Source organism: Anser cygnoides, chromosome 30, assembly GCF_040182565.1.
Source record: "Anser cygnoides isolate HZ-2024a breed goose chromosome 30, Taihu_goose_T2T_genome, whole genome shotgun sequence".
NCBI classification, from domain to species: Eukaryota; Metazoa; Chordata; class Aves; order Anseriformes; family Anatidae; genus Anser; species Anser cygnoides.
In genome coordinates, this window is record NC_089902.1 from 2,091,433 (window position 1) to 2,105,768 (window position 14,336).

At 51.4% G+C, this 14,336-nt stretch overlaps 1 protein-coding gene across 1 annotated transcript; it reads right to left on the reverse strand.

Annotated features, from left to right (window-relative positions):
• Positions 1-4,085: 4,085 nt before the first annotated feature.
• Positions 4,086-7,354, reverse strand: LOC136787650 (olfactory receptor 14C36-like). Its single transcript, XM_066984962.1, has 3 exons — positions 6,992-7,354; positions 5,858-5,913; positions 4,086-5,313 (listed from the first exon to the last, which is right to left on the reverse strand). The coding sequence occupies exons 1-3, from the start codon at positions 7,352-7,354 to the stop codon at positions 4,290-4,292; spliced, it is 1,443 nt and encodes a 480-aa protein (XP_066841063.1). The 3' UTR covers positions 4,086-4,289.
• Positions 7,355-14,336: the final 6,982 nt, after the last annotated feature.

Below are 14,336 nucleotides of genomic sequence, written 5' to 3' on the forward strand. Positions count from 1 at the left end.
CAGGCCTAAAACACCCCTAAACCACAGAGCTAGTCCATACATTAACCACAGAGCTGACACCACAAGCAGAACACCAAACACTCCCACTAAAACTTTGCTTCATCTCTAACCTAGAAAGTGAAATACAGGTACTGAGGGGACTCTGTAGGTCAGCTACGACTCCCCTGGGTGAGCTCTGCCTCAGGATCTCCTGCCCCAGCAGGAGGAATGGGACTGGGGCAGTGACTGGGAGGTCACTTCTGTCTCTGCAGCTGATAGGGCAGCAGCAGGAACGTGTCACGCAAAGGGACTGTGAGGTCCCTTGTGTCTGGAGGTGGCAGGTCACCCTTGGCTTCTCCCTGGGATGTGCACTTTGGGGTGACATCTGCCAGTGGCCCTGCTAGGCCAGCAGAAGGCCCCTGCTTGGCATGCTGCCTGTGGGATCCCCTCTGCCTCCATCCCCAGGAGGACCCAGACAGAAAGAAGGCCCGCAGAGGGGCTGTCCTGTCCCTTCTGCTTGAGGCCAAGACTGGACAGCAGGAGGAGGCCCAAGGCTTGGCTGTGTCTAGCCAAGAAGCTGCAAGGCCAGCAGCAGGCCCAGGCCTTGGAAGATGCTGCTGAGGTGACTTCTGTGTGCTTGGCTGACAGGCCGCAAGGAGCCTGATGGGTTGGGATGCCTGCTTCAGGAGTGGTTTCCACCCTGATGGAGTTTTCTTTGGTAGTAGGAAAGAGCAGAAGAGGAAAAACTGCCACAAAGTGCACCTTGGAAGCGTGGCACTGGCGGCAAGGAGAAAGAAATGTCCCTCAAAGGGTCGTGCTGTGGTGCTAGAGGTCACCCAAAGAGTGTCTTTAATCAGACACAGGCTTTGTGATCATCAAGGAACAGCTGATGAGGGTTGACGAGACATGGGTGAGATGATGGAAAGTCCTGGATGAGAGCAAGATGGTGAACAGAGATGGGTGTCTGCAGACTTCAAGGAAATAGGACAAAGTCTGGAACAACATAGGAAAGCCTGCAGAGGAGAAGGCAGAGGGTGCTGGCAAGAAGGGAAGGCCCCAACAGCCCTGACGTTTTTCTCCCTTTGGCTAGAGCTTCTGACGAGACGAGATAGAGTCATTGCAATGGGGCCTCACTGCTTCCTTGATACCCTGTGCAGGGGTGGGGAGGTGTCCTAATGAAGTTCTTCTCGTGGCATCACACTGCCCACCACATCATACAGACCCCAAGAAGAGCCCTGAGCCAGACGGGGGGGTGCAGGATCTCCCCTCCCAGGGGCTGGGGTCAGGCCTTGGCCCTTCTGCTTCACCAAAACCAACCAAGACTTTTCTCAGCACAGCGCTTTGCCTGGCTGGAATCATGGCCTCCAGTTATATGCCCTAACAAGTCCCTGGGGAGGCTTTGTTAGGAACAGCCCTCAGTGGGGCCCATTAATACTCCAAGTCACTTCAACTTTTCCTCCTGACTTTACTTTCTCAAGCAGTTGCATCATTCTCCTCTCAGTACACAAGTTTCATAGACTCAGCACCAAAATACGCCACGGATCTCATTAAAACAGAGAATCTCCTAAGAAGCCATATCTCTCCCACAGTTTTCTTCAAGTCTTCAAGACTTGTTCAGCTAATTGGAGAGCTTTCATGGTGTAGTTAAGGAGGAAGATTTCAAAGAGCATCTAATAGAAATCTTTCCTCGTTTTAAAGGCTGAATTTTGTTGCATTTCAGTTTGGAGCATCATTTTCCTATAGATATTGGTCTAGGGCTTCTTCTTTGAAGCCCTGCTTAGGTAGAAAGAGCAGGGTTTGTCCTATTTGAAAACAAAGAATAGGAAACCATGCTGCAATTTAAAAAAAAAAAAAAAATTAAAGTACCTTATTTTTTGGCCTCCAGTGATGTTTACCTTCCAAAAAGGATGACTGTTCAAGATTTATTTTACATTGATTAATAGGAAATTTTAAATAGTAGTGTTAATATTAATCCATATCATACTAATACAATGAGAAATGATGAGTTTCTTGCTAAGGAAACCATTGGACAGACTGCTGAGAGATGGGCGAGCTGGAACTCACTGAAACTCAAAGCAGCAACTAGGTTGGTGAGAGCGGTCTGAATGATCCAAGAGTAAGGGGAGGGCAAAGCAGGAGAACTATGGGAAGTGCATAGGTCCAGACAGGCAGCTGGAAAAGGGACATACGGCAGGGTCTGTGTAATCAAGTCAGGTTTTCTTCCTGGAAGATGAGGGAACACACCATGATAGACAAAGCGACGACAATGCAAGCACAGGTGAACACCAGTATTTCTTCTCCTGCGATGGATATACATCCTGAAAATTCACATTTCTTCAAAATAGAAATTATCATTCATGTGAGACATTTAATGGAAGGGGTTGAATTATTTGAGCTGATGAGTAGTTGCTTTATTAGTTAAGTACTAAAATAAATTACTGGGCATTGAGGCAGAACTTTGCTGTGTGAAAATAAGTATAACCAGGGAAAACCTCCTGTGGCCCCGTTGTGTTTGAGGCACTTTCCTGGACCAGCAGATGTCAGAAAAGACCTGCAGGAGACCGGAGCCCTTTGGGAAAATCAGGTGGAGCCAGGTGGAGTTCCCAGGGCACGTCCACTGCCAGCAATGGTCTTTCTCCTTGAAACTGCAGCCCAGCCCAGCACAGGAAACCCCTTCAAAGACAAATCCCTTCTTCAGTGGGTTCCTGGGACTGCTCTAGATTTGAAATGCCTGTTGGAAACCCATGATATTCTTACTCCTACTTAACCCGTGATACCCCTTATTCCTACGAGACACTTGAACACCCGTTTACCTTCCTGGGTCATCTCTAGCAAACTCATGCTGAAAAACTCAAGTATAGCACGCTTCAAATGGCTGAGCCAGAACCCATCAACTTGTCTCACTTTGGAAATGGTCCCCGTTCAACTAAGGTTTTGAAAGTGAAAAATGTGAAATGACCCGTCAGGTCAATGCGCAGAGTAAGGGAAAGTCACTCATATTGTGCTGGAGTAGCAGAAGGGAAAAAGCATTGCACTGTGCCTCAGAGTAATCAAGGAGACCTAATCCAGTTCATCTGTGAGATAAAGCAGAGTGAAGGACGTTGAGTGGTGTCCTAACATGAAGAAGGATGTATATGACTGGTGAAGGAACTGTCTTTTTGTGCCATCACCAATGCAATTTACACAAGAACTACATCAAATAAAGGTAAGCTGTCCCACCCTGGCCCTGTCACACCACGGGGCAGCGTAGGGACCTTTTTCAGTTTCAGCCTCTTTTTCAGAGATGCTTTGCCCTCTTCCTGTGCACCACGGGGCAGAGCCTGGCCCTGGACACTCCATGAGCACCGTGGAGGTCCTGGTAGGCTGCGGTGAGGGGACGAATGCCCTGGGTCCCCTTCCTGCTCTGCCCAGGCCAGCAAGGGCCCCGAGCGGCCTCGTGTCCCCTGCCCCTGCAGCTCTGGGCTCCCTTCCCCAGCCCTGGCTCTGCAGCACCAAGCCCTGCTGGGAGCCCTCCCCTGCATGCTGCCACCGCTCCCTGATGCTGCTGCTGCCCTCTGCCGGGCACTGCCCAGCCCAGCCCAGCCCCTGCCCACCTCTCCCCACCTCCCGGTCCTTGCCTGGTCACCCAGTCTAGGTCTTTTCCGCTTGTTCACTGAAGGCCTCTGAGACCTTTGTGCTGTGGCCTCGCTGTGTGTCCTGGCATTGCAGAGCTCCCATCAGCCCGTGCATCCTTTGGCTTGGCTTTGCTGTGAAGACCCACTCGCTGCCCACCCAACACAAGGCACACGGCATCCCAGGAGAACCCTTAGGGTATCCTGGTGGCTCCCGATACCTCCCTGATGCCACCAGCCCTGTCACGTTTCAATCCCAGGAAGATGCTTCTTGACCAGTCAGGGCCTCCAGGGGCACTGAGAATCCGCCAGTGACGACTCAGTCCAGCCCTGACTCCCTCACCCCCCACCCCGTGCCCTCGTGCCCCTGTGTTCCGGTGGCACCCAAGCACATGAGTGAGGCTTTGAGCCTGGTATTCCCTGAGCATCTTCTGCACTCCAGTTTGGGAAAAAGAGCCCTGAGCACTGAGCAACTTCACTTTTAGTACCCAGATGCCACAATGGAGGCCAGGTGTCATTTAGGAATAAACATGTTTACAGAAAAAATCTCAGTCAAACAAAGGGTTGGTCATCTGGAAAAGAGGAATGAAAGCAAATATTTAACTGCAAACAGAATTACAAACAATACTACACATAAAGGTCAAATTTGGCTCAGATTAACTTGAGTAAAACTAGAAAAGTGAGATAGCCAAATCATTGCTAAGTAAATATTACCACTAGAAGCATTTTCTTCAGTGTGTCTTTCAGGTCCTGGTTCCTCATGCTGTAGATGAGGGGGTTCACTGTTGGAGGTACTACCACATATAAAACTGCCACCAGCAGGTCCAGGGATGGGGAAGAAATGGAGGGGGGCTTCAAGTGTGCAAACATGATAGTGCTGATAAAGAGGGAGACCACGGCCAGGTGAGGGAGGCACATGGAAAAGGCTTTGTGCCGGCCCTGCTCAGAGGGCATCCTCAGAACAGCCTTGAAGATCTGCACATAGGACACCACTATGAAGACAAAACAACCAAAGACTAAAGAAACACTAAACGCAAGTGCCCCAGCTTCCCTGAGGTAGGCATCCGAGCAGGAGAGCTTGAGGATCTGGGGGATCTCACAGAAGAACTGGTCCACAGCATTGCCTTGGCAGAGGGGCAGGGAAAAGGTAGTGGCCGTGTGCAGGACAGCATTGAGAAAGCCACTGCCCCAGGCAGCTGCTGCCATCTGGGCACAAGCTCTGCTGCCCACGAGGCTCCCGTAGTGCAGGGGCTTGCAGATGGCAACGTAGCGGTCGTAGGCCATGATGGTGAGAAGGGAATACTCTGCTCCAACCAAGAAGACAGAAAAGAAGACCTGTGCAGCACACCCTTGACAGAAGATGGCCCTGGTGTCCCAGAGGGCATTGACCATGGCTTTGGGGAGAGTGGTGGAGATGCAGCCCAGGTCAAGGAGGGCGAGGTTGAGGAGGAAAAAGTACATGGGGGTGTGGAGGCGGTGGTCGCAGGCTACGGCGGTGAGGATGAGGCCGTTGCCCAGGAGGGCAGCCAGGTAGATGCCCAGGAAGAGCCCGAAGTGCAGGAGCTGCAGCTCCCGCGTGTCTGCGAATGCCAGCAGGAGGAACTCGCTCACAGAGCTGTTGTTGGGCATTTGCTGGTTCTGGGCATGGGGTTCTGACCAAAGAGGGAAAAGGCAGTAAGAAAATACAACAGAATTGTCTGTTAATATGTGATTCAATTTCAGCCTATTAACCAGACATTAGGCAGGTCCCTTTCACGAGCTCTGACTGGGGCTGCCTGAGGCTGTCCCTGGGAGGAGGGGACTCTGCTGTGGGCAGTGTAGTTAACAGTCCCTACCTATAAAAAGAAGTAAAGAGGAACATGGAGTATTCTCAGATGATTTTAACTCTTGATGTGAACAAATTTTTACTCCCAAGTCCCCTAACGGCAGACAAGGGCTATGGCGATTTCTTTTTTCTATACTGTCATTCCTGCTGCACTACAAGTGAAACCTTGTGGATCCTCAGTGTCACAGATACTATTCCTCTGGTGCAGAGTGTACTTCAGAGGGCACAGCCAGTCTGTCCATCAGTTCTGGTCTCAGCTGCCCTGTGCTGGTGGGAGAGGAGAGCAGCGATTGTCCCAGGGAGGTGCCTGAGCCCTCCCTCGCACAGCATTTCTGGCAGCAGCTCCCTCTCACCGCCTGCCCATGTCCCTGCTGCCTGCCCGTGTCCCTGCTGGGAGCCGCTTCTGTGTCCCCACGTCTCCTCCCTGTCCATGCTCACAGACCCCATCCCACAGTCCATGTGCTCAGATTCACTCAGATTCCCCTCCACAACAGGAATCTGAAAGCACAGAATCCAAAAATCTCAGATTAACCAAGCCTCAGTCTTCCCCTTCAAATGCCTCCTTATAAATGCCATTCTCTACAGCATCTTCTACTCCTCGCTGGAGAAACAGACATCCCAACAGATGCCATCAGGCATTGGATGTGCCAGCTGTAGAAGACCCCTCTGGCAACCCCACCTGCATGGCCCTGCTGCCAGAGACTCACAGTGCCAAGAGCCTGCAGATCTGTCCTGCCACACGCTACCCTCTGTTGCTGCGCTCCTCACTGCCTCCAAGCCCTCTCTCCTTCTCTCCTCTCCCCGTGCCAGCTGTGGTCAGAGCCCCCAGCCCTGCTGCGCTGTGCACAGGAGCTGCTCCTGGGCAGAGCTGTCTCTCTGTAGTGCTGCCCGCTTGCCAGGATCTCCCCTTGGGCCCAGGAGCCAGGCCCAGCTCAGCAGCACAGCACCCGACCATGGCATCGCTTGCTCTGTGCCATTGGGCTCCCTCGAGGTGTCCCCAAGGCCTCAGGGCTGACAGCTCCCAAAGGCAGCAGGGTCTCTGCTGGGCTGTGGTGTTTCAAGAAGACTGAAGTCATCACCGACTGCCCTTCTCTGAACACAGGAGAGATGACTTTTACAAGTGTGATTTGTGCCGTTGAACTGTGGTTGTCAAACATGTTGTGCTTTAACCTGTCAGGCACCGAAGCAATACAGAGCTGTTAGATCACACCCACCACTCAAAAGCTTATTTGTTGAAATATAGACAGTTTAACAAGACAGAAAATAAAGATATAAGAATAACAGTAACAATAATAATAAAGAATAACACATTTTATTATTATTATTATTCCACGTATAACGCAAGTGATGCAGAATGCAATTGCTCATCACAGACTGACCGATGCCCAGCCTTTCCCCAAGCAGGGGTCCCCCTGAACCTGGCCACTTGCACTTCATGTATCCGTGCCTCTAGGATGGAGGTAGATTTATGCATCCCATTTTCTCATGGCCTTTCCATGGTCACACAATTAAAACCGCAGGGTTGCACGTAGTATGCACCCACTATATCAACTTTCTTGAGCAGATGTATACTTACACCTGATAGCTGAGCTATTGGTTTGTGCAGGTGGGGAGGAAGATACATCCTCTTGTAGTTGTTGGAACTCATGAGAAAGTTTCTCCTTAGATGAGACACAGGCTCATAGGGAAGAAGAGAGACTTTCTTTGTAATGCCAGAGTTGGCTAGCCGATTCATCCATGTGGGTTCCTCTTGGTCTTTCCAGGTCATTACTGCCAATGAGCTGGCATATGATGATGGTGCACTGTGTACAAACGTCTGCCACATGGGTCGTGTGCACTTGACTTCATCTGGATCTTTGGACAGCTGTTTGTTGTCTAGGTTACTATCAATCACTTCCAACATGGCTAATTCCCTCAGGAACCAGATACCCCTCTCCATGTTGGTCCACTTTCCTGGTTGTCATACAAGATCTTTCTTGAAGGAATACCTTTCGTTCAAGCATGACAGGATTAAGTTCCTTGTGTCCTTTTCCAATGGCTTTGTCAATCAAAATCCGGCTGTTTGGCTTCCCTGCCCTCTAATTCCAGGTTATTGGCCCTGTTCTCCCAGCACTGGAGCAGCCAGGTGACAATGTGCTCACCAAGATGATGGCTGAAATCTTTTCCCATATCTCCTAGCTAACACTGGGATAGGGACCAGTTGGTTTCTGATGCTTATATGATCTCTTCTTCTTTGTCATCCTGCTTCCACGATGGCCCAGCTTTGAGGAAACCTGCCTTATCTTCTCCCTCCTTTCTTGACTGGGTAGGAGTTTCTTTCCTTTCTAAAGAAAAACTGACTTCCACACCCATTGTTTTCTCTTGCATAAAGAGGCAACCAATAGTGGCACAGTCTGGTTCTCTGGCCCAGCCATGGAGCCCATTGCAGGGGCTGGAGTGGCTGCAGGGCCCATCACAAGAGTTGTTCTGGCTGCAGGGCCTTTCAGAGGAGTTGGAGTGGCTGCAGGGCCTATTGCAGGTTTGGGAGTGGCTCCAGAGCCTGTCACAGGGGTCGATTAAACTTTGGGTGCACCTCAGGAGCTGGAGTGCCTGCAATGCTTGTTGCAATGTTTGGAGTGGCTTTGGACAGGCTATATGCCTGTCCTGGAGGAGAAGGGGGAGGTGCAGGAGAAAGGGAGAGGGAAGAAGTAGTGAAAAGCATCCCCCACTGTCCATACCAGTTCCACCCACCATCATCACCCACCCTCCATAGATTTACTCCCTGAGGAGAAAAGGCAAAGAGTATAAAAGAGTGTAATTCTAAATAATTTCTAAGAAATGAAGAGATGATTCCTGAGGTATTGAGGGGGCAATAATTTTATCCTATCATAAGTCAGTGCTATCCAATACAGCAAAAGAGTACCTTAAACCAGCCCCCAGAACTGATGAACAGCCTGACATGGAAGACAGACAGTTAGCAATGTGCTATACAACACAATTCTGAAAACAAGCACAACAGACCCCAGATCAAAAAGATCGACATTGTGATCAGCAACTGTTAAACTGATCTAATGCTTAGAACAACTTACTTTTAAAACGCTCTGGTCAGATCTGTCATCTCAACCTTTGTGCTCCACACTAGGCACCAAGAAGACTTGCTGTGGTTTGACCCGGCAGGCAGCTCAGCACTACAAAGCTATTCATCCACTGGGATGGAGGAGAGAACTGGGAGGAAAAAAAAAAAACAAAAACCATTTATGGGTTGATATAAAAGCATAATAACAATAACAACAACAACAATAATATATTGTTATTATTATATATTATTAGTCTTAATATATTATTATCAATAATATATTATTATTAATTTATTATTATTATTATTATTATTGACACAAATAGACTAAGGAAATGGTATTTTTGTGAGCATATCAAAAGACAGAAAAGATGGCTGGTGGTGATTAATTGGAAAGTGTTAGATCTGAGCATGACAGACATGGTATGGAATAAGTGGTGAATATTGTCCTAGTTTTTGCTGCAGAAGAGTAAATTTTTCTTCCTAGTAGCTGGTATGGTGCTGTGTTTCATATTTACAAAATTACAGAACAGTTTGGGAATGAAAGGACCTTAAAGATCGCATCATTCCAACTCCCCTGCCATGGGCAGAGACACCTTCCACTAGACCAGGTTGCTGAAGGCCCCATCCAACCTGGCCTTGAGCACTTTCGCAGATGGGGCATCCACAACTTCTCTGGGCAGCCTGTTCCTCACCACCCTCTGAGTAAAGAACTTCTTTCTAATGTCTAATCTGAATCTACCCTCTTTCAGTTTAAACCATTACCCCTAGTCCTATCACTGCTCTCTTGGATGAAGAGTCCCTCCCCAGCTTTCCTGTAGGCCCCTTTAGGTACTGGAAGGCCGCTGTAAGGTCTCCCCGGAGCCTCCTCTTCTCCGGGCTGAACAACCCCAACTCCTTCAGCCTGTCTTCATAGGAGAGGTGCTCCAGCCCATTGATCATCTTCGTGGCCCTCCTCTGGACTCATTCTAATAGATCTGTGTCCTTACACAGGGGGCCCCAGAGCTGAACTTGGGGTTTGGCCACACCAGGTCTGAGTTACAGAGGGACAATCATATCCCTCATCCTGCTGAACGTATTTCTGGTACAAGCCAGGATGCTGTTGGCCTTCTTGGCTACCTGAGCACACTGCTGGCTCATACTCGGCCATCTATCTACCACTATCCCCAGGGACCTTATCACCAGGCAGCTGTCCAGCTTCTCCTCTCCCTGTATGGTTGGGGTTGTTGTTCCCCAAGAGCAGGACCCAGCACTTGGCCTTGTTGAACCTCAGAGAGTTGACCTCAGCCCATGGGTGCAGCCTATCCAGATCCCTCTGCAGAGCCCTCCTACCCTCGAGCAGATCAACACTCTTTCTGAACTTGGTGTCACCTGCAAACATACTGAGGGTGCACTCGATCCCCCCATCCAGATCACTGTTAAAGATATTGAAGAGAACTGGCCCCACTACTGGGCCCTGGGGGACACCACTAGTGACTGGCCTCCAGTTGCCTTTGGCCCCATTCACCACAATGCTTTGGACTTGGAGACTCAGCCACTTTTTAACCCAATGAAGTCTACGACCATCCAGGCCTTGAGTTTCTCTGGGAGAATGCTTTGGGAAGTGGTTTCAAAAACCTTATTGAAGCCTAGGTAGCCAACATCCACAGCCTTTCCCTTGTCCACTGAGCACATCACCTTGTCATAGATTGAGATCTGACTTGTCAAGCAGGGCCTGCTTTGGTAAACTCATGCTGACTGGGCCTGATCATCTGGTTGTCCTGGAAGTGTTGCGTGATGGTACTCAAGATAATCTGCTCCATGAGTTTACCTGGCAAAGAGGTCACATTGACAGGCCTGTAGTTCCCCGGATCATAACAATCAGGGTGAGCCACCTGCCTGCAGACACTAACAGCTGACAGAATGCAGCATCTGTCCAGGGGAACCTTGAGAAACGGCAGGATTTGGCCTACAGAAACCTCTTGACATTTAAAAGAAGGAGAGCCCAGTCCCGCACCAGAGGAAGAGGAACCCCACACATCAGGGCAGACTGGGACCCTGCTGAGTGAGCAGTGCCCAGGAGGAGGAGGGCCTGGGCACCACGAGGGATGCCATACGAGCAGTGGTGCTGCTCCCCAGGAACCAGGCCAGTTTCCTACAGAGCTGCCTTACGAAGAGCATGGCAATCAAAAAGATCTGACTTAACATACTCAGCTCAAATTCAGTGAGACACCACCACACAGTGGTCTACATGAGCAGATAACAAGTTACAGGTGTGGGATTCCCTAGGACAGCCTGGTATGGAGAGGATCAAGGATTCTACCAAGGTTGAGAGTCCCAACAGGACCCAGGGCTTTGTGTCCATGGCTCTGGCTGTTGTCTCTTCCACTGAGGCCTCGGAGGAGACAGCTTATCGGTAAAGCACCAGGGCCTCATTGCCTCCTCGCCCCCACCCATGAACCAGGCAGGGCTCGTACCATTCTCCTGCACTTGGCCATGCACATCCCCATCTCCTCCTGCCCCACGAAGAGCCCTGAGCAGTGTGTGAAGGGAAAGAATCTCCCTTCCCAGGGGCTGGGGGTCAAGGCCTGACCCTTGTGCTTGGTGACACACATTCAGTTTTCCTACACATCAGGGTCACCTTCACATTGCCTTTGTCTCCTTGGCCTCACTGCCTCCAATGCTCTGCTCCAACGAGCTCCAAGGGAGGCTGTGTCAGTGCTGGCCCTCAGGGGGACACTGCAGGAAACTTGCCTCTGACTTGGACTTGTTGAGAGGTGGCTTCAATTGTCTCTCAGTGCCTGAGGTTCGTGGGCTCCTCAGCAGAGCCCCCCGAGGGGGGATTCCAATGCCTTGGGCTGGGTGTCTGGTGCTGAGCTGGGCCGGGCTCGTGGGACAGAGAGAGCTCATGGCAAGAGGGCCCTGGAGCAGAGAGACAGCTGTGCCCAGGAGCAGCTCCTGTGCACAGCGCAGCAGGGCTGGGGGCTCTGACCGCAGGTGGCACGGGGACAGGAGAGAAGGAGAGAGGGCTTGGAGGCAGTTGGCAGTGGGAGGATGCTGAGAGCTGCCTGCAGGAGAAATCTGCACAGCCCTTGACAAGGTACGTCTCTGGCTGCAGGGCCATGCAGCTGCACGTCCTGGAAGGGTCTCCTGCTGGGTCTTGTTGCTGGGAGGGCAGTGGGCAATGCAGTAGGCTTTGGGAGTCCTGCTGGATGGCACTGCGAGGTGAGGAAGTCTGGCAGAAGCCCCTCGGAGTGCCCTAAGCCAGGTGCCCCCGGTCAGACCAGAACACCCTGCCCTGGCTGGCCAGGCCGGGCTCTCTGCCAGCTGCCCCAGAGCTCCTGCAGCCATGCAAAGAAGAGAAGCTCCCAAGCTCCGTCTGGCTTGCTGTGGCCCTTCTTCCTCAGCAGAATTCTCCTGTTTCTTCTCAGGGAAACACCTCAATCTTATGATAGCGCAGCTCAGAGAGGGGTGACACAAGGCAGCTGAGAACAGGACAGGTGGACAGAAGTGTTCTTCTCAGTCTTCACTAATGGACACTCCCATAAAATATCAGCAGGAGTGTCCAGGAAATGTGAGGGCATTCAACCATCCAATACCTATCCTAAGCATTACAGGGCCTACTGGGATAAAATACAGCAAACAAAATCCCTACAGCTCAGCTCTGCGTTCAGATGACTTGTATTCAAGAACCGACAAGTCGAATGGAGTTGAGCTTCCCCCATGTTCCTGCTTCCCTCCTGCTGCACAGCAGGAAGGACTCCTCTGGAGCCCACAGCAGCCCCTGCTCCCAGTGCCACTCTCAGCCAGCACCAGCCGCAGCTCAAGCAGAGGAGATGCAGAAAGGTTCTCCTGCAAAGAGAGAGGCTTGGGCTGGGGGTGCTCTAGGGCTTGCAATAGGTTTTCCTGAGATAATTATGTTCTAACCTTTTTCTGCCTATTCCTCTTCAACAGACAGCAGTGTCCAAAGTCACGAAATGCCCAACAGCAGCTCTGTGAGCGAGTTCCTCCTGCTGGCATTCGCAGACATGCGGGAGCTGCAGCTCCTGCACTTCGGGCTCTTCCTGGGCATCTACCTGGCTGCCCTCCTGGGCAACGGCCTCATCCTCACCGCCGTAGCCTGCGACCACCGCCTCCACACCCCCATGGACTTCTTCCTCCTCAACCTCGCCCTCCTCGACCTGGGCTGCATCTCCACCACTCTGCCCAAAGCCATGGCCAATGCCCTCTGGGACACCAGGGCCATCTCCTATCAAGGGTGTGCTGCACAGGTCTTTTTCTTTCTCTTCTTCATATCAGCAGAATATTTTACTCTTACTGTCATGTCCTATGACCGCTACGCTGCCATCGGCAAGCCCCTGCACTACAGGAGCCTCGTGGGCAGCAGAGCTTGTGCCCAGATGGCAGCAGCTGCCTGGGGCAGTGGCTTTCTCAGTGCTGTCCTGCACACGGCCACTACATTTTCCCTGCCCCTCTGCCAAGGCAATGCTGTGGACCAGTTCTTCTGTGAAATCCCCCAGATCCTCAAGCTCTCTTGCTCAGGTTCAGACTACCTAAAGGAAGTTAGACTTCTGGTGGTTAGTGCATGTTTAGCATTTGGCTGTTTTGTTTTCATTGTGCTGTCCTATGTGCAGATCTTCAGGGCGGTGCTGAGGATGCCCTCTGAGCAGGGCCGGCACAAAGCCTTTTCAATGTGCCTCCCTCACCTGGCCGTGGTCTCCCTGTTTGTCAGCACTGCCGTGTTTGCTCACCTGAGGCCCCCATCCATCTCCTCCCCATCCTTGGACATGGTGGTGTCATTTCTGTACTCGGTGGTGCCTCCAGCACTGAACCCCCTCATCTACAGCATGAGGAACCAGGACCTCAAGGAGGCAGTAAAGAAACTCTTTGCACACATGTTTTTGTGAACCATTAATGTTCACTTGAGTTCCAGGTTTATTTCAGAAACAGGAAAATATTTTTTATTATTTCTCTTTATGAATATATTCTCCAAGTTGTGGTTTTCGTTTAAATAATGTTATTCTGAACATTCTGCCTGTTATATTTCCTAACTTACTTTAAGCAAATAGTCTAATGTACTTATAAAACTGGGCTTCACGTGTAGATAAATACAGTAAAGAAGCCAGGAGAAATTCATTGTTATCAGCTGCCGTCTCTTCCCATCTCCTGTGCAGCTGGGGGAGCAGCCCCAGCACGCAGGAGGGGCTCAGGGCCCAGAGCCCAGCTGCCACAGGGAGGAGCAGCCCCGCTGGCCCTCGCGGCTGCCCCTCACTGCCCGCTGGGCTCTGCCTCTCTGCTGCCTTCGGGTCGGGGCTGCTGCTTCCCTGGAGCCATGGCCATGGCCAGCAGCAGGACGTGGCCTTTTCACTGCTGCTCTCTTCTGGCTTCCACATTGTGCTTCTTGTATTTGGATAAGCCCTGAGATCTCATGTATGTTGGTGACAGTCCTGTTATCTCTAATTTGGCATCTCTTCAATATCTCTGCACGCCTCTTGCAAAGCTGGTTTCAGGAATACACCCAAGGAGCTGCTTCCTTAACAGACCTCTTGCGTTTCTGGGCCTCACAATGGATCAGAACCCCAGAGTGATCGGTGAAGGACCAAGAGCTGCACTGGGAGCTGCCTTCTTTCTTGCCTATGGCCCAGAAAACAGTAACTGGCCTTGACTGGCCTGGGACTCTCCCAGTGGTGCTGGGTCTGATGGCAAATGGCATCCTGGTGAGGAACCCGGAGCTGCTCTGTGCCTGGGCCAGGCCTCTTGTGCTGGCCTGGGGAGCGGGGCTGGCCCTGCGGGGCACAGGCACTCTGTGCTGGGGATGTCCCAGGCAGGAGAGCAGGGCTCCTGCAGCTTCACGGCCCTCCATCTCCTGAGCCATGGCTGGCCCCAG